The 20,111-nt window shown below is 32.3% G+C and overlaps 1 protein-coding gene across 6 annotated transcripts in view; it reads right to left on the bottom strand.

Annotated features, from left to right (window-relative positions):
• The window catches only part of LOC143045909 (uncharacterized), a 32,245-nt gene that overhangs the window by 4,787 nt on the left and 7,347 nt on the right, over nt 1-20,111 (bottom strand). For 5 of the 6 annotated variants that reach the window (XM_076218741.1, XM_076218743.1, XM_076218742.1 and 2 more), the window contains 26 exons: nt 19,614-19,677; nt 19,235-19,333; nt 18,549-18,652; nt 17,818-17,956; nt 16,011-16,129; nt 15,448-15,597; nt 14,988-15,158; nt 14,539-14,718; nt 14,102-14,228; nt 13,836-13,900; nt 13,383-13,588; nt 12,789-13,046; nt 12,063-12,528; nt 11,589-11,798; nt 10,829-10,974; nt 9,951-10,041; nt 5,870-5,926; nt 5,414-5,500; nt 4,874-5,040; nt 4,167-4,245; nt 3,695-3,940; nt 2,931-3,127; nt 2,290-2,422; nt 1,570-1,786; nt 734-974; nt 336-528 (listed from right to left, as the gene is read on the bottom strand). In XM_076218741.1, the coding sequence (XP_076074856.1) occupies nt 336-528; nt 734-974; nt 1,570-1,786; nt 2,290-2,422; nt 2,931-3,127; nt 3,695-3,940; nt 4,167-4,245; nt 4,874-5,040; nt 5,414-5,500; nt 5,870-5,926; nt 9,951-10,041; nt 10,829-10,974; nt 11,589-11,798; nt 12,063-12,528; nt 12,789-13,046; nt 13,383-13,588; nt 13,836-13,900; nt 14,102-14,228; nt 14,539-14,718; nt 14,988-15,158; nt 15,448-15,597; nt 16,011-16,129; nt 17,818-17,956; nt 18,549-18,652; nt 19,235-19,333; nt 19,614-19,677 (4,212 nt within the window). The remainder of the gene's footprint in view (nt 1-335; nt 529-733; nt 975-1,569; nt 1,787-2,289; nt 2,423-2,930; nt 3,128-3,694; nt 3,941-4,166; nt 4,246-4,873; nt 5,041-5,413; nt 5,501-5,869; nt 5,927-9,950; nt 10,042-10,828; nt 10,975-11,588; nt 11,799-12,062; nt 12,529-12,788; nt 13,047-13,382; nt 13,589-13,835; nt 13,901-14,101; nt 14,229-14,538; nt 14,719-14,987; nt 15,159-15,447; nt 15,598-16,010; nt 16,130-17,817; nt 17,957-18,548; nt 18,653-19,234; nt 19,334-19,613; nt 19,678-20,111) is intronic. The other variant, XM_076218746.1, reaches the window with a different exon arrangement.

Raw genomic sequence — 20,111 nt, 5'->3', positions numbered from 1 at the left:
TGAACGATTAAATCAAAATAGGTTTACATAATAAAATTAGTAAGCATTTTGTATAAGTAAAAAAAGTACCAGTATTGCTTATGAATGAAAGGCGATTTAGTGTAATCGTCAATTGGACAGCAACGATCAAAAAGTTATGCATCAGGAGATTGACATATTGTCATCAACAAAAGGCTGGTCTCAATTCAATAAGCTCATCTCTAAATCTAGCATATAATATCAACACCTACAAAGATGTTTCAACAACAAGATTTCCAAAATGACAAAAATAATAAAAACAACCACTGAACAACTTCTGGACTTGAGATAGGCATATGCCATTTTTAAACACTTACTGAAACTTGTTGTTGGTATCTCTTGATGTTCTTTTCAAGTTCTGCCTTAGCACGATTGGAAGAATCCAATGCGATTTCAAGTTCGTTTATGTCTTGTTCCAATTTTTTCTTGATTCTCATTGCCTCAGCTTTGCCCTTTGCCTCAGCTTCAAGACTTGCTTGCATGGAATCAAGAGCTCTTTGGTGGTTACGACTAAAAGTTTAAAATAATAGATTTAGAATAGCTTCGTTTCAAGGAGGTGGTTTTTGGTTATGGTATTTTAATTTTTTACGCTTAAGTATTAACATAAAATATATAAATTATAACATCCCTTTATTTTTCGCATTCCTTTTTTTTTAAATTGAATTGTTTGATTCCATCTTAAATCACGATATTTTACTAATGATTAGTTATATACCGTGTGTTTTCAAATTCCTCATCTTTTTCTTGTAGTCTTCTTTCGATCTCACTTCGAACATTAGAAATTTCAAGTTGCCCACGCATAACTTTAGCTTCCTCTTGTTCCAAGGCAGATTCAGCCTCTTCCAAAGCGGCCTGCAGTTCTTCCTTCTCCATCTCAAGACGTCTCTTGGCTTTCTCGACCTCATGAACACTTCGGCCACCTTCGCTTAATTGTTCTGTAAGCTCGTGGATTTCCTCTGTAATGAAACAATTAAATATTGCAAAATAGTCAATGTAATTAGAAAATGATAACGTAAAATAACTAGTACACTGTTAATGCCCTGTGAACTTTCATGTTCGGATAACAAGGGTAAGTTGTACAATTTATAAAGCTTGTATTTACTAAATCATATTTAATATTTGACCAACCAGCATGGTTTTAAAATTTTTAATATTCGACTCACTAGTAAGGTTCGATGATATTTAGTATCTGACTCACTAGCAAGGTTCGATGATATTTAGTATCTGACTCACTAGCAAGGTTATAACTTAATTACTATTTCACTCACTAGCAAGTATTAAAGATGTTTAATATTTGACTTTCCAGCAAGGTTTTACAATTTTTAATATTTGACTCACTTGCAAGGTTCTAAGATATTTAATATTTGACTCACTTGCAAGGTTATAACATATCTAATATTTGACTCACTAGCAAGGTTCTTACATATCTAATATTTGACTCACTAGCAAGGTTCTAAGATATTTAATATAGGCTGATTCACTAGCAGGGTTCTAACTTAATTAATATTTTACTCACTAGCAAAGTTCTAAGATATTTGATATTTGACTTACCAGCAAGGTTCTTATTTTCTCTTCTCAGAGCCTCAACTGAATCTTGAGATTCTTCATATTGAGCTTTACATCTGAAAAGTTCAGCAGAATAGCTTCTTGCTTCCTTTTGTGCATTCTCAAGCTCAGACTGAAGGTCAGTAACCTTGGCTTGCCATTCTTGGATGGTTTTGTCGAAAGCACGTTGTTTCTTCTCGAGGGAGTTGGCATTAGCATTGGCCTAAAAGAGTAACACATTAGGTCAGCCTTGCAAAAAGAGGCGGATATACGTCAAAATTCCGAACTCAAAGATAAAAGTAAAAGAAGCTATGGAAAAAAAACGATAATCAACGAAAAGACAACAACAAGACAACAACAAGACCTACCAAAACCCTGAGAAGAACATACAGCAAGAATTATGAATATTAATAAAAGAGTTCGTAATCAAAAATTAAAGTTTATGTCCACCAAAATCCAAATATATGAATAAGTGACTGTCTCAATGCACAGCTGTTACAAATTGCACGAATCCCAAAATAAAGCCATGGAACAAAAAATACTAGTTTATTATGTTACTTGAATTATAAAAAGTAAAATCATAAAAATACTGAACTCTGGGGAAAATTCAAAACGGAAAGTCCCTAATCAAATGGCAAAATAAATGATAAAACACACCAAACGAATGGACAACAACTGTAATATGCTTACAAAACCAATAAGTAAAGTGACAATAATAATACTTACTCTTTCGACATCAATTCCCAAGTCCTCCAGTTCACCGGTCAGCCTGTTCTTTGCCTTTTCGAGTGAGCTCACTTTAGCATTTGCGGCCTCGGCGTTCTGTTCAGCTTCTTGAAGTTTAGCTTGTAGTTTACGTCTGAAAATATAAATAAAATAAAAACCTCATTTCAATCATAATTTATTGTTTAATGTCCTATTTCCAAGGTTCTTACCATACAACTTTTTTGCTTCAAACGAAAATGGAAACAATTTAAACCAAAATAGTCAGGGTCTAAAACAGGGTTTAAATCACACTAACTTTCTCACCTCAACGCTTTTGTCTTCACCATCTGCTATATTGGATATTAAGATAGTAAACCTAAGCGTTGGAAGTAAAAAATCGATTGAGAGAAAACTATCCGGGTTACAAATTGAAACCGAGGGAAACACGTCAAATATAAGAGGAAAACAACGGAATAACATAAACACTGAAGTGCAACAAAACAAACGCCAACATACATAAAAACAGACTATTTGATAACAACTTCGCCATTCCTGAATTGGTACAGACAATTTTAAGGGAAAAAAATAATGGGTTAAAACCTGGTTTTATAGATAGCCAAACCTCCCGCTTATATGACAATGTTAATACATAGAAAACTTACCTAGCTTCTTCAAGTTCCTCAGCTTTGTTTGCGCCTTCACTTTCATATTTGACTCTCCATTGTTGAGCCTCATTATTGGCCTTTGACAAAAGACGCTGGAGTTCTGCCTTTGCCTCTTGCTCTTCCTCGTTAGATTCCCTCAAGCCATCCAAATCTGAGTTCAGATTCCTGATGTCACCCTGAAGTTTCTGGCGTGCCTGTGAAATTAAAGGAATTTCAACACATGATTCTTAGTTTTGATGTACAATAAAGGCAACAGTAGTATACCGCTGTTCAAAACTCATAAATCCATGGACAAAAAACAAAATCGGGATAACAAACTAAAACCGAGGGAAACGCATTAAATATAAGAGGAGAACAACGACATAACACTAAAATGTAACACATATAGACAAAATCCCACGAGAATAACAAATATAACATATATATATAACATCAAAACCAAATACATGAATTTGGGATAGACAAGTACCGTGACACGTCTTATCGCAATGTGAATTTACACTCAAAAATAAGAGAAAACAAACGACACAACGTTATAATGTAACAGTGTTCAGGAGTTTCTTTAAGGCAAAGTAAAAGATGCTTTCGGGTTTTTATTCAAACGTAAAATATAAACATCACTGAACAATAATTAATAAAAGATTTTTGAATAGAAGATTTGAGAAGTGAAGATTTAATATATTGATTAAAAAAAATATATGAATTCTCCAGTTACTGATTATTTGTTTTAAACAGATAAACAAAAACTTGAAAATAATTACTCTGGTTTCTTCTTCTAAGGCTGCCCTCATTTCATCAAGTTGTGATTGCATAGCGTTTCTTTCCTTGGTAATAGCACTGCACTGATGTTCAACGTCCTCTAACTGCTGGATAATGTTGGCATTTTCAGCCTGCATCTTGGCTTTCTGTGTGTTCAAGTCGTTCACGTTCCTATTGGAATCATCGCATTTATGTTGGAGTTCAGCAATTGTGTTTTCAAGTGATTTGGCCATCTTTTCTGAAACACCCTATTATCAAAAAATATATAAAATGTAATCCCATCACAGAATGAATCCAGGAAGGCTTTTAAATACTTTTCATCAGATTTAATATTATTAAACTCATGTTTAATTACAGTTTCATTTACAGATATCTCTGTAACCTTATATTTCTCATTTTGAATAATTGTAAATAAACAATTTTATTGAATGGTAAAGTTTGGTTAAAAGCTACGAAATTCTACGTTTTTATTACCTTGTTTTTACTAATGTGTTGAAGTTGAGACTGGAGATCATCACATTCACTCTTGAATTGCTGTCTCTCCTTTTCAGTTCTATATAGAGGAAGGAAAACACACATGAGGAAAATCACACAGGAATAACAATCAAATGGGTAGGAAAATGCATAAATAACTGTTTATTGTTTAGGATGAAGTAATATATATATATATAGGTAAAACATAGGTTACAATATTGATAGTTCTATTAACTAACAAGGTAATGTTACTGCTAGGTTTACTAATTATTCTATAAAGTATATATAACTAGGTGTAAGGTATTCTAAGCTTACAGCTGTAGACCAATTGCCTGTTAAAATTTCTTGTGACAAACTTTACTTTTTGTCAATAAATTGAATTGCTTTCTTTTAAGATCAACAAAATGAACGATCAACAATATTTCCTTGTCATATTCTTGTTCTATGTTAATTTGTATGTTTGAAAACCCCGATTCTATAAATAAAGATTACTTTTCTTTTCCTTATAAGATTTATAAAATAAATGGTCTACATCGTCATATGCTACATTTGAAATGTGGAAGCAGTTGTCTTTTAAAAGCATGAAAACATAACATAAGGTAAAACGAACACGGGAGTGTCTAATATTCATAGGTCATGGTCCACAGTATTCACACATATGTTTTCAAAAGGTCAAACCATTATTAAAAATATAATTAGTTACTTACTTGGATTTGGCCTTCTGAAGTTGGTCGATCTGGTCAGCCATTTCATTAGCAGCGTCTTGTTGTTTCTTTCGGAGGGAAGATACTTGGGCCTCATGTTGGAGAGTGGTTTCCTCTAAGTCACGGCGTAATTTCAAAAGTTCCTGTTCTCTCTTTTTGTTCAATTCAATCTAAAATATGTTTACATACATATGACTATAACTTCTTGGTTTGAATCACGATGATGGGTGATATAAATTTGCAGTTCTTACGAACAGTGTTTTAAAATTGCCGAATATATATATTAGCATATACTTTATAGATACACAAGATTAACTGATAATTTTCCTGTGAAAAGATCAAAGGACACAAAACAAACTATCTTTCATATACATAACAAAACACTGCCACAACAACAATACTAAGTTTACAAATGTTACAATTTCAGACCTTAAATTTTTTGTCCAAGTATTATAAATTAAAAAAACAAAACCAAATATTTTAACTGTTGAAGATACAAATCAATTTAAAGAATATGTTATGTAAGAATAATAAACGCTATACCTGTGCACTTGTAGCACCACCAGCTTCGTCAAGTCTTTCACTCAGGTCCTCCAATTCACGAGCAATTTCTGCACGTTGTTTGTCAACCTTTGAAAATAATGTGAGTACTTAAATTAAGGTTACAAAACATTTACAGGTTAATTCAATAAAGTGCAAATTGTCAAGAATATAACCTTAACAGCATAGATACCCAATTACATAATGATCTTCTACACCTCCTTATTTTTATACAAAACAATTGGACTTTTTTGAATTGATACAATGAATGGTTATAAACAAAACAAAACATTTGCTGTAATGAAGACTTTTAAAGATCAATTTGAAAGTAAATAAAAAAAGTTACCATACCATTTGACTTTTTCAATTGATACAATAAATGATTATAAACAAAACAAGCATTTGCTAAAATGAAGATTTTTTAAAGATCAATTTGAAAGTTATTTAAAAAGAACGCACCTTTGTTCTGGCAGCTCTTTCTGCTTCCAGTTCCTCCTCGAGCTCTTCTATTCTGGCCTGTAATTTAGATGACATGGTATCAGACATAGGTTGAATGAGAACCTAAGTGATTTTAAATGATATGCAGAATTAAACAGTAGAGAAAACAAATATTCCAGCTATGTTTCCAGAAGGAATGTATAAGTGTGCATTTGTCTGTACAATTTAGAGTTTTTCAGACATGAGTCATCAATGATTGATTCACAGAGAAACGCAGCAGTCTTAAGTTAACTTTCCAAAGATAAAAGAATTTCTATGATTCTAAAATTATTCTAAGATTAGTATATAGATAAAATTTACAGGATTGAGTTTCACTTCAAACTAACTTAGCATCTGTCGATTTGTAAAATGAACTTTTCAACTTAAGTAAGCAAATTATTTTTGTTCGAGATAAAAATATAAACAATCATTATTTGTTACCCATGGCATATGCACATATAGCATATATGTAGGTTACAGTAGGTAATATATTTATCATTGAACAGTTATTGTTTGCTGTGTATTAATAATCATAGTTATATTATATTGTGCATTTGCTAAGAGATTTGGTATGCTTGTAATGATAATATATGGCGATAATATGTTTATTATTGAACAAATAATGTTTATTATATTTATTAATTATCATAATTATATTGTATTGTCTGTATATGTTACTTAATTGGTATTCTTGCAATGTTATTACATGTCGATAATTTGCTATTATTGCTTGTTGTATGTATCGATAATCATTGTTATATTGATGGTGTGTATTTGCTAAGTGATGGGTATGCTTGTAATGTTATCATACGTCTATAATATGATTATTGTTTATTATTTATTGTGTATTATACGAAGAATAATAATAATTGTATTGTATTGTATTGTCTGAATCGCTTAATTAATTGATTTGATTGTAACAATATGGCATGCCAATTATATGTTTATTATTCAAAATTGTTTGGCATTTGTATTTGTATTTTATATTGTAAATAACAAAAAAAGCTAACTATTTTCAATGGATTTGGGAACATACTTTATTTTAACTCTTAATATGTTTTTTTAAACGTTTAATTGAACAGGTTTATAGCACAAAAATATATTATTCCTCATTTACGTTATCATGGTAACGTATCAACTAACATTTACCTTGGTAACAGCAACTTTGTTAATTATATGACAAATGTATTTATCTTTTTGGGGAAATGAGGGGGTGATATATGAGAGAGTATCCATTTTAGATGGAAAATCATGTTGTTTGTCATAGTTATGTATTATCGGTATTGCAAAACAATCCCTAACAAGACATTCCGTATATATCATACGCAATAAGGCAAGTTCCACTGAGTTCGGTATTTTTATTATTTTACTTTTTACACAGCTATCATACAAACATTTACATCAATAAAAAAATAACTTGAAAACTTATAATCTACATCTGTGTGTTCCTGATTAGCATATATTGCTTCTAAAGCAAGATATTATCGAGAACATAGCATTTGTAAAAACTATTATATAAAACTGCGTGCAATTGTGTTGTAATGTGGTAGAGTTCACCTTCGAATTTTTGCGGTGTTAGTGTTTTGTTGTGAATTGTTATTTTGTCTTTTGAATGATTTTCTTTTGGTCATTGTGTTTTTCACTGATCTATGGTTTTATGTAACCCGGATTTGTTTGTTTCTCTATCGATTTATAAGTTTCGAACATCGGTATACTATTGTTGCCTTTATTTAGACAACCCCCTTTTTCGGTATCTTCTATACTTCTTGTTAACTGATACTGCTGAATCCTCGTAAATACATACGTCAAAACAATTACAACACACACAACATATACATTCAGTAAGCATGAAATGAAAGCAGCTGAAAGCTACATACAATGTATGGTATTCAATTTAATTTGCTAGTTGAAAACAAAAAAGTATATATACCAAGTAGAACATTGTTCTCTTTCGAAATTATTACAAAACATTGGCTGTCATAAGACAAAATCAGTTAGTTAGAACTTATCAATATTTACAACTGAACTGCAAAATGTTTCAATTATAAATTGTGCTCGTAATAAGCGGTTTTCTGTGTTTACCTTTATCAAACCCGCTTATAACTAAAACAATTGAATACCAGGGAATGCTAAAATACGTAGAAATATTACCAAAATTAAACAGCCGTGCAGTTAATACTATAAAAATCTAAAACTGTTATATTTGGCTGGTTTGAAATTTTTCCATTTAATATTCCGAAGGCAAATAATATGAATGATGTTTTTCTGCGTTAGAAAATAACCCCCAGTAAAATAGCAATGATTGTATTAATCTTAGAAATAGCATATAGCTATGCACCTGCAACATTGAAATCCATGCAACAAGATTGTTTTACCTTGAATTGTTGAACATTCAGTACCAAACCAGCTTAAGCCAACACAACACAAAAGCAACTTTGAGCTTTGAAGCAACACAATTAAATTATATCCTACTTCTAACAGATTCTTCAATCCTGGGGCCACAATAGCTAAATCCGAGGTATCGCGCAGAATTTTTTTACTCCTTGCACTAAGTTTCTGGCGACCTATTTTTGAATCAAAAGTCTTCGAATAGAGAATAGGATGTGACGCAATGCCTTCCAACACAGCCGGACTGGTTCCTCGATAATCCCTTGTCAATTGTCCAATGGTAGATTCATAGTCAGAACTTCTACCTACTGAAGTTTTTGTTGTTCTTGTGGTAGTTTGAGAGGAGCTCATTTTGGGCGATAGTTGAGAGCTTGATGCTTTGGATGTTGATTTCTCTGTCACCGTCGTCACCTTGGCCGCCACAGGCGCCGGTGGCTCGGAGATGATATCTGGTGTTGGGATCCTCTCTACTGTGGCTGATTCTTCCTTTACTACAACTGGTTTTTCTTCTGTAGATATTGTTGATGTTACAGTGATTTTAGTATCAGACATACTATGTCAAACTAAAATTAAATTGATTGAAGTTGCAACTCAAGGCAACCCTCCGGCTCTATACCCAACTGTATCTAAAACCTCAAAGACAACACACTGCTAAGTCCGAAAGAACAATGAACGACTTTTGTATCAACACACTAACTACCTATCATTTACTTGGCATCGACCTTTAAAGGTGTATGCGGAAGCTATTGATAATACTTCAATGTCATTTCCATGACAACCACGTGAAGCATTTAGATGATAGATTAAACAACAATGTATAACCCACACATGTCTTATATAGAGGGGTCATGTCAGTTCATGAATGTGTGTGCGGAAGATATTGGTTAACCAGGAAGTGCTCATAAATACATGAATACCACCCCTTCTGTACCTCAAGAGGAATGTTCTCGTGTTACTGCCAGGTACGTGTTCTCCTTTTATAGCAACCAAGATAAGATCCCTCCTTCTTCTTCATTGATTGATAGGTATGATTCTACGCCTGATTAACGTTATGATATTCCTGAAGTCTGGTATACTAGACGATTAGGAATTTGCTTTGTCACGATACATAATATTTCTGACAATTACAAAAATTGCTGCCTAGAATAATTTTGATGACTATTGTTTTTCCCTTTCATACACGCGCTTACGTGTATAAACATGCAGAAGGAATTTAGATTCATTAGCATATCAATTTTTACAGTTTTACTCTAATCATATCGTCTGAGTTCACAAATATTTAACATTGGATGTATTATACGCTATTTTTGAAAATCGACAGGCGTTTCAAAAGATACAAATATAATACTTGAAATGGAAAATCCTTTTGTGACCAAATAATATCGACTTTTAAATAAAAAAAAAAAAAAAAGGATTTTTAAAAATGAAATTCCAAGGCAAATACACAAAGGTTGAATTCCACAATACCTGACAATCTCAATCTTTCGACTTTATCAACAAACGGAAACGAATGGAAAACAACTGTCATATTCCTGACTTGGTACAGATATTTTCCTAAGAATTGTTTTAGGTAGAGTTCAAAATACTGACAACGAGTACACACATGCAAAATAGCAATTGCAAAAACTGTTTAAAACAACAAAAAGCTCGATAGCTACGCTTAAAATGTTCTTACCAAAAGTTCTTTAATCTTTCTCTGGAGCTGAGCAATTAAACTTTGATCATCTTCTAAACGAGAGGACAAAGCAGCATTTTCGGCATCTTTCCTACAAACAAATTTTATTTGTATAAGTCAGATGGACCTCCTTTTTTTTTATATCCCTATAATAATTTTTTTTTTGTAGTAAATTAAAGAGTACTTGTATGCAATCATTTATATAAGTGTCAAAATATAATAATGGTATTTTTTTTAGGATACTGCTTTCTGTCATTATCAAATTATTTTAAGGTACATACTTTTTGTTCTTAACAGAGAGGCAAAAGTTACCAAAGTGACCTTCAAAATCATATGTAGAAAATAAACTGACAAGAACCATGAAAGACTAAACGACAAACAAAGTAAACAAAACATAGAAAACTAACGACTGAGCAACACGAATCCCTTCCGGGAGCGTTTCATGTGGTCCAGAAGGGTAAGTCGATCCTGCTCCACATGTGGACATCCGTCGTGTTGCTGATGCAAGTACAAACCCGGTGATAAGTCTAGTTCGGCAGGTCACATTCGGAGTACAAACCCGGTGATACGTCTAGTTCGGCATGTCACATTCGGAGTACAAACCCGGTGATAAGTCTAGTTCGGCAGGTTACATTCGGAGTACAAACCCGGTGATAAGTCTAGTTCGGCAGGTCACATTCGGAGTACAAACCCGGTGATAATTCTAGTTTGGCAGGTCACATTCGGAAAAAGGAGGACAAGATTATGGTTACGACGACTGGAACATATCCGTCGTCATCTATGAAAGCGACATTCCATAACGGTCAACCAACTCGAGAAAATTTTCGAAGGAATAATGTCAACTTGAAACTCTTATTGATTTATTTTAATGTACATACTTTCTGTTAGTTTCTTCTAATCCTCTCTTTACACGTTCTAAGTCTTCGACGGCTTCTTGTGTGGCTTTCAAATCTTGTTCTATTTTGCGTTTGGCCTTTTCAACATCACCACGAACCTTCTTTTCACGTTCCAAACCGTCTTCAAGCTAAAATGGCACACAATTCAAAACGTTATATTGTTGTACGCTACTACCAATTGACAATTTGTGTTGTTTTAATTTTCCATTTCAATACACCCATATTCTTAAATCTGTTAAAGACCATATAACAATCATTTACTGACACCCTTTAATATTTAACCAATAAATTGGTTGTGACAACCCAGATTATCGATCCTTACAAAGTTATGTAAAACTAAATACGTTGGAGTTGTTCTTGGATGTTATTAAGCATGTTCTCCGGAGGTAGCTTATCATAATGTTCATTATATGTTTGTATTTCGAAAGTCTTTTTAGAATTAAGAATATAAATTTTGGAATTGAAGTCACAATTCAACATTTAATACCTCTGCATACCAACTTTCGGAACAAGTCGGTATTATAAAAGAAGATTGACAATAACGTGGTCTCATGGAAAGACCATGATAGCATTGCTTAATAGCTTAACTTAATAATGTGTATATAATTTAAGGGAGTCTTCAAACTTTAAATATAGAATTCCTCATATTATGTTTTATCCATGTCTACAATAAAATATATTTGTACACATAGGTTAGTAAACAAATTGTTTCTACAATTTAAACTAGATAGTTTTGTATTACCTCATCAAGAGTAGATTCGAGTTTCTGTTTAAGTTTTGATAGATGGTTGACTTTGTCTTCTTCCTTCTGCAGAGCATCAAGAGTCCTCTTGTGGTCTTCGTCCATTCCCTTTTTGTCTCTGTTGAGCTTAGATATAATATCGTCTTGTTGTGCCATCTCATCTTGGAGTGTTTTAATTTGGTTATCTTTGGTAGTCTTTTCTTGTTCAGACTTTAATGATCAAAATTTCGTTTAAAATTATGACACCAAAGGACAATCAAAAATAATGTCCAAAAAAACCAATAAAACCATTGCGAAAACAAGTAATTACAAACAACAGACCTCAAAACAGTACAGAGAATACTAAAGACTGATCAATTATGTGAAATCATATTACTGAGAAGGGGCGCATACTCCAATTTTACATTTCATAATTATTTTGATACTGTTAAACACAATTATACATAGTAATATATACCAAAAAACATATCCTACCTTAGCAAGTGAGTTTTCAAGATCTTCAATGTCTTTCTTCAGTTCGTCATTTTCACCTTCCATTTTTCTTTTGATTACTTCTAATTCAGCTGCTGCATCTTCCTCGTCGAGCAGGCGTTCTTCCATTTCCTTAATCTGACTCTCAAAGTCAGCTTTCTGGGTGACAAGTTTTTCAACTCTCTCTTCCAAGTCAGCTACGGCATCTTGTTCTGTTTGGAGTTGTAGGTACAAATCATTCTTCTGTTCCAACAAGGTGACATTTTGAACCTCAAGTTCTTTCTTTAGACGTTCACATTTAGCTAAGTCTTCTCTTAATTTGCCCATCTCTTCAATTTTCTTCTTCATTTCTTCTTCTGCTCTAGCAATGTTCAACAGTGGCTTTACCTTAATGTACAGTTTCCACCATTGCCAATTTCTGAGAATCAGCCATTTTCGGATGTTACGCTGAATAACGGATAAACCAACTCTAAAATAACAATTACAGAATATTAGAGAAATGGTTTGAGTATTCATCCTTATAAATCTGCATTTACATGTTTATGAATATCTAAAAATTTACTGAAAGCTCAAAACAAATTAAAGAAGCAAAAAGTATCTCTCTGACACAATTGGTCTACATCGAAAGAGAAAAGAAGAAGCAGTAAACAATGATCTGAGTATAAACAATATTGCTTTAACATACTTCTGGTCTTGTAATTTACAAAGAAATCCCCAAGTTATCCATACCTTTGATCGCACAATTTCTTGTATGACTTTCTGATAAGGTAAGCTCTGATGTGAGCCTGGAAGTTGGAGATGATCTTTGAAAGACACTCATCTCTCATATCCTCCAACATACCAAGCACACCAGCCTTGAAGAATACTTTGGTAGTTCCTAATCTGTATTCTGCAGGATCAAGTTGGAGAGCCAGTAAAACTTTCTCAGTAACCTGTTTGCCATCAGTGAAACCTTGTGGGATTGCATTTGGAGACAAAATAGAGTATCTGTAATCAAGAATACATAGCATTACACTGGTGTCAGAAATGTGTATTCACCTAGAACCAAATCATGAAACTCATTTATAAATGAAAAGAAATAAATGTAAACTCAAAGAGATACTAAATCAGAAATATCTCTTTTCACATTAGATTTATAACATTCAAATTAGGTCTGACGTTTTGGAAATCGTAATCTAAACACTGAGATCAATTTTATGCATGCAATTCATTTCTCATAGACAGTAAAAAAAGAATAAAATTTCTAAACATAATGATTATAAAAAGGAAGATGTGGTTTGATTTCCAATGAGACAACTCTCCACAAGAGACCAAATAGTTTACCTCTGTTTGAATTCTGAATAGATAATCCTGTTAGGGAATCCTTTACGACAGATACGAATTCCTTCCAGTACACCGTTACATTGGAGTTGGTTCAGGACAAGGTGGGCATCAATCAAACCTGGTTGTTTCAATTCGTTAGGAATGATACATCTAACGAAATGTGGATGGGTGCTGTACAAGTTCTTCATCAATTTATTCAAAGACTCCTGAAAATCATAAAAAAATAGACTGTAGGTCGGGTTTCTGAATGTTACATTGGTGTTACCTTGATCTAGTTTCTTAACAGTTATATTTACTCGATTACTAATATAATATTTCCTAAATAGTTGGCAACGATTTTTTTCCTTTGCTTGTTGAATCTGCAAGTTTGAAATGAAAATATACGAAAGACCAATTTATGTAACTACAGTATTAAAACGAATATATAGTATAGATGCTTTAAAATATACGTACTTTGTGAAGAGCTGAAATAGTCTGGAAAGCACTGGACTTCCTCTTTTTGTGTGTTCCTGTGGTCTCTGAAGTATAAGTAACACAAATAAATATTTTTTTTTCTCAGATTGTATTTAAGCGTATAGAAAATAAAATATATGGCAACAATCAGATCCAAACTTCTTTTTTTAAAAGTATATGTTGACCATGTTTGTAACAGAAAAGTTGAGCTTTCAAACCTTTTAAGTGAAGAGATGTGTTGGTTCCCGAATGAATTTAGTAATTACCTGCTTCTTTGTTTTGAGCAAAGAGAGTTTGAACCAAGTGTTCCTTTGAATGAGACAGTAGTTCCACAACTGTTTCGTTGATTGGATCTTTGTTCTTTTCTAGCCAACCAACAGTACTGTATGGCACCTATTCAAAGATATGAAACAGTTTTGAAAAACCAAAATTTTAATAAAGTTTACATTAAAAGTTCAATTTAATAAATAGAATTTTATAACAAACACTAAGAATTTACACATTCTGTTAATTGTTGTGATTTCAAGCTCATATTGTATGTGTAAAAGGTTTAAATGTAAAATAGCTTTTCCATTAGGTAAAAAGAATGAGAATTAATTCAAATTTGGAGAAAATAATTGACAAAGCTGACACAACAGCGACATTTCCGTCGATAATTTCCAATCATAAAAACATATGATCAACATGTAAAAAAAAATCTTACAATTCCAGCATAGTGATGGAGCTCAAAATCAGATTGTCCTTTTCCTTTGGATGCATTTCCTGGTCTGCCAAAGTTCGGTGATTTTCCCAAGTGGTTAGCAAACAGTTTATCTTTAAACGACTTGTCGTCAGCTTTAGGGAACATGCATTCCTCTTCAAGGATTGAAAGGATACCCATGGGCTGAAATAAAAAATCAATGATATTATACAAAACGATGTTATCATTCAATACTTAAGTACATTATAAAATATTGAAACGTCAAAGATTTGAGGCAACAGAAAACAAAACATATAAAAACATCAACTAACAAAAAACAAAACATATGATAACACATGAATATTGTTTCAGGATAAAAGTATTAAATTGTAATAGAACCATTTTAAAAGTGGTACCGACTTCGATAAAGCAAAAAAATCAATTCTAAATCAAAACCAGTGAATATCAATTACCTTTTCAATCAAATCAATACAGGCTTGCAAGTCCATACCAAAATCGATAAACTCCCACACGATTCCCTCCTTCTTGTATTCTTCTTGTTCCAGAATGAACATGTGATGGTTGAAGAACTGCTGTAACCTCTCGTTAGTATAGTTGATACACAGTTGTTCAAAGGTGTTGTACTAAAAGACAAAATAAAAAATATCTTTGGACTTCCGGTTTCAAAAACTATTAATAACTATAACAATTTAAGAAAATTTGCTCACATGAATTCCTTTAACCTTTTCTCACATTGATTCAATGTGTCAATATTTTATAGCTATTGTACACACACAGACGAATCCGTGTGAAATCAGGACTCATTTCGGAAATTCTTTTTTCTGTCCTGCATTATTTAACAATAAATAACCTGCTATGGTTTCAAAAGCAGTGAACAATAGTTTTTAGAATAAGAAAATTAGCTTTGCTTACATTGAAAATTTCAAAACCAGCAATATCCAGTACACCAATGAAATAGTTTCTCTTATTCTTGGTGTCAAGGGTTTGGTTTACTCTGGTTACCAACCATTTAAACATACGGTCATACAAAGATTTAGCCATAGCACTGACGGAATATAGAACCTGAAAGAAATGTTTTGTAATTATTATACAAAAGTTAAGAATAGGAGATAACAAGTATACAGAACAAAATATTTATAAAATTAATTTTACATTTTATACTAATCAAGGTCGGAGAAAATCTTCAATTAATAATTAGGATTTCGCTCGAATCTGTAGTAGAATATGTATTTCCAAAGATAACCAGACATGACTGACTATTTAAGCATTCAACAAAAGCGGAAAAACGGACTACACTCAACAAGAGAGTTAAATCCTTTTCTTCAGTTGTGTAGAATACAGAATATCGATGATTACGTACTTCTAAAAATGATAAAAATCATAAAACATATTGTATTTTGTTATATTGAGAACTACTATACCAACTAAACTTGAATAATCAAGATTGAAGTACAAATACTAAACTCAATCCCTACCTGTTCTCTTGTACGGCCTTGTGTGACAACCTCGCTACCAACTTTAATCTTAGGTTTAAGCAGAGATTTCAACAAATCATTAGAATTGACACCAAGCAAGAATGCAGCCTTTTCAGCATCTAGAAAATATAAGATTTCAATATTGAAAAGTGTACTCATGAATAATATACTTACAAACACTGTACTGAAGAGGTGTCTATATTTTTATTAAACTTTAAAGATTGGTAATATGAGAATAGAGATTTATATCTTTATAAGGGATACGTGGGATATACGTCAATGAGACAGCAACCCAACGACAGCCATAACCAGTAGATTGATCGATTTCTGGTGGCCTAACGTCCAGTGAAAAATATTCCATGATTTTTAAGAATACAAAACCAAAGGACAATTAGACTAGAAGTCAACGCATAGTATTTAACAATAGACCGATTTTCACACGTCAAACTCTTCATTTAATTTTTTATACAACCGCAAATATTAAAATTTTGTTGGTCGTATATTGGTAAGACGTTGGCGTCGTCGTCGCCGTCGTCCGAAGTCATTTGGTTTTCGCACTATAACTTTAGTATAAGAAAATGGAAATCTATGAAATTCAAACACAAGGTTAATGACCACAAAAGGAAGGTTAGGATTGATTTTGGGAGTTTTGGTCCAAACAGTTTAGGAATAAGGGGCCAAAAAAGGGCCCAAATAAGCATTTTGCTTTGTTTTTGCACAATAACTTTAGTATAAGTAAATAGAAATCAATGAAATTTAATCACAAGGTTTATGACCACAAAAGGAAGGTTGGGATTGATTTTGGGAGTTTTGGTCCCAACAGTTTAGGAATTAGGGGCCAAAAAAAGGGACCAAATAAGCATTTTTCTTTGTTTTTGCACAATAACTATAGTATAAGTAAATAGAAATCAATGACATTTAAACACAAGGTTTATGACCACCAAAGGAAAGTTGGGATTGATTTTGGGAGTTTTGGTCCCAACAGTTTAAGAATTAGGGGCCAAAAAGGGTCCAAAATTAAAATTTGTTTGATTTCATTAAAAATTGAATTATTGAGGTTCTTTGATATGCCAAATCTAACCATGTATTTAGATTCTTTGATCTTTAGGTCCACATTGAGGTCCAAAGGGTCCAAAATTAAACTTAATTTGATTTTAACAAAAATTGAATTGTTGGGGTTCTTTGATATGCTGAATCTAAACATGTACATAGATTTTTGATTATGGGCCCAGTTTTCAAGTGGTAGCAAATCGGGTCCAAAATTAAACTTTTGTTTGATTTCAACAAAAATTGAATATGTGGGGTTCTTCAATATGCTGAATCTAACCATGTATTTAGATTTTTAATATTTGGGCCCGGTTAACAAATTGGCCACATTGAGGTCTGAAGGGTCCAAAATTGAACATTATTTGATTTCATCAAAAATTGAATTCTTGGGGTTCTTTGTTATGCTGAATCTAACCATGTATTTAGATTTTGGATATTGGACCATAATAGGTAAATGTCCAATTTAAAAATTTTAAGTTTTTAAGTTTAAGTTCTTAAACCACATTCATTCTGTGTCAGAAACCTATGTTGTGTCAACTATTTAATCACAATCCAAATTCAGAGCTGTATCAAGCTTGAATGTTGTGTCCATACTTGCCCCAACTGTTCAGGGTTCGACCTCTGTGGTCGTATAAAGCTACGCTCTGCGGAGCATCTGGTTTTATATCATATGAAAAAAGACATATATTCAAGATAGCACATAGGTTAACAGTTTGTGTCAAACAAAAACAAAATTTGTATGCATGCATATTATATTTACCGGCAGTTCCATCTGCTTCAGCTTGTTCCTCACGGGGTCTTTGTTTGAATTTCATCTCTCCCATGTGCATGACAGATGCAGTGCACTTATATAAACTGGTCTTTTCTTCATAAGAGAAGCCCAAGATGTCAAAGGAAGACTGAAAGTTATATGAAATACATGGTATTACTCAAAGGTATAGCATTTTGGTTATAATTCAATCATTCCTGTATCCATGGTGTTTCTTTCTTAAAACAATACGATAGAACAGTATACAAATATATCATATAATACTTAAATGATAGAATATTGTTCAAATATTTGATATTATAGTTTAATAATACGACACAAAATTTGAAAATATAGTGTACTTGAAGTGTTCGAAAGAATAAGAAATATTAAATGAATAGACAATTTTTAAATAGAACAGTATATAATTAAATTGTACAAAAAAAAAAATGAAAATGAGCAAGTATATAACAGCATTTAAATTGTACAATAAAATAATAAGCAAATATATAACAGTACGTCAAAGGTACAATAAAATAAAAGACAAATATATAATAACACTATTTTGCTCCTCATTTCAGTCTTTTGCATAGTTCTTTTTTACTTTCCAGTAAAAGCAACTTTCAAATAAAAGCAACTTTCTAATAAAAGCAACTTTCTGATAAAAGCAACTTTCTGATTATTTTTTATCAAATCAAATAAAAACTTCTGTCGTTCCGGCCTCATTGGAACAGTTTACTCACGTCGGCAATTTTCATTTCCTCAACATCATCAATACCATCCACGGTAAGAGCTCCTTGGTTAATGAAGGAGAACAATGCGGGGTCAGGTGTGATCAGCATCATTTCTGAAAGAATTGGTTAATAAAAGGGACATGGTTAGAGATCACACTAAGGTAAAGGGCCACAAACATTTACTAAGAGTATACACCCTTAGCAATGGAAGTGGTAGGTAAGGGTAATCCATGTGGTGGTCCTATAAGTCACTATTGACACTATCATAAAACACTTTTGAGGAAGGTATAATACAAACTGGTTAATGGTATATGGTTTAAATATTGTAAATTTGATTTTCGGGGTAAATCACATGCAACTATTCTCAAGGTTTCACTCTCATGGAATACTTACCTAGCATCTGTTATTTTGGGTATCAAACAGGTAAAAAATACAAAACACTATTTGTCCATTTAAGTATTTATGGATTACTAAGGAATTCACTCTGGCTTGCAATGTAAAATAATAAAGGCGATCAAGGGTAAGGAAAACTCCATAATGGAAAAAAGGTAAAAACTGGTTCAAACTTTTAACTCCGGTTTCTCGACCTTTAAACATTGTTGCCGAAAAACGAAACAAATAAAACTTGTTTTTCTTCTAAAAGTCGAGAAATCGAAGTTTATAAAATAATTTAGTAACGTTTTCGAATGACCTACCATGATACTTGGGATAGGCATTTGACAGCAACATGTAGAAGATATGGTAATCTCGCTCGGCAGATTGTTGGAAAGTTACACGAGACTTTTCTAACAAATCTGGAAAACAGAGATCAAGTCAATATTAAATATAAAAAAAGAAGATGTGGTATGATTGCAAATGACACAGAAATTTAACAACTATAGGTCACAATACTGTCTTAAACAATTAGCAAAGCCCATAATCTAAAAGAAACTAACAGGAGTACAAAAATAACCCCCAAAAAATTCCATTAATTTTATTTTGGTCACTTTTAAAACGTGTTCTAATGCATTTAACCTGTCTTAATGATTAGTTGCAAATTTAACATGAAAATGTAAACAAAACAAAAAAACTTACATGTTTCAATGTCAGCACCAGCGATTTTGCCTGTAGGTCCAAAGTGAATACGGATAAATTTTCCCTGAAAAATTGAATGAGTACAGTGTAGCAGTTGCAGATGAAAATGTTCATGTTGAAAAATTCTCTGTTTTACTTATAATTCTGACCCAGTACATTGCAATGTTGCTTCAAACATTTACTCGGAGTGATAATTAATTGAAGTCTCCAATTTAGTATTAAAATCGAATAATAATATTTAACATCATATATATAACAAATATCCATTATGTACTAGATTATTCTATTGGTAGAGAAGGTGGAATGGTGCATGCAAAGTGATCAAATGTAAGGTGAACACAATCTATACTACTGTATACATCAATTTCAACACAACCATTGAATGATAGAATAGCAATTTCTTATTTACGAGGTAGAATGAAATAATTAATGATAGTATTATTCCTTTTCATATGTCAATTATGAAGGTATCCGTGAATTAAAAAAAAAAAATAATTT

This window comes from Mytilus galloprovincialis, chromosome 9 (genome assembly GCF_965363235.1).
Source record: "Mytilus galloprovincialis chromosome 9, xbMytGall1.hap1.1, whole genome shotgun sequence".
NCBI lineage: Eukaryota > Metazoa > Mollusca > Bivalvia > Mytilida > Mytilidae > Mytilus > Mytilus galloprovincialis.
The sequence above is the reverse complement of the archived record's forward strand: the minus strand, read 5'-3'. Positions and strand labels throughout refer to the sequence as shown.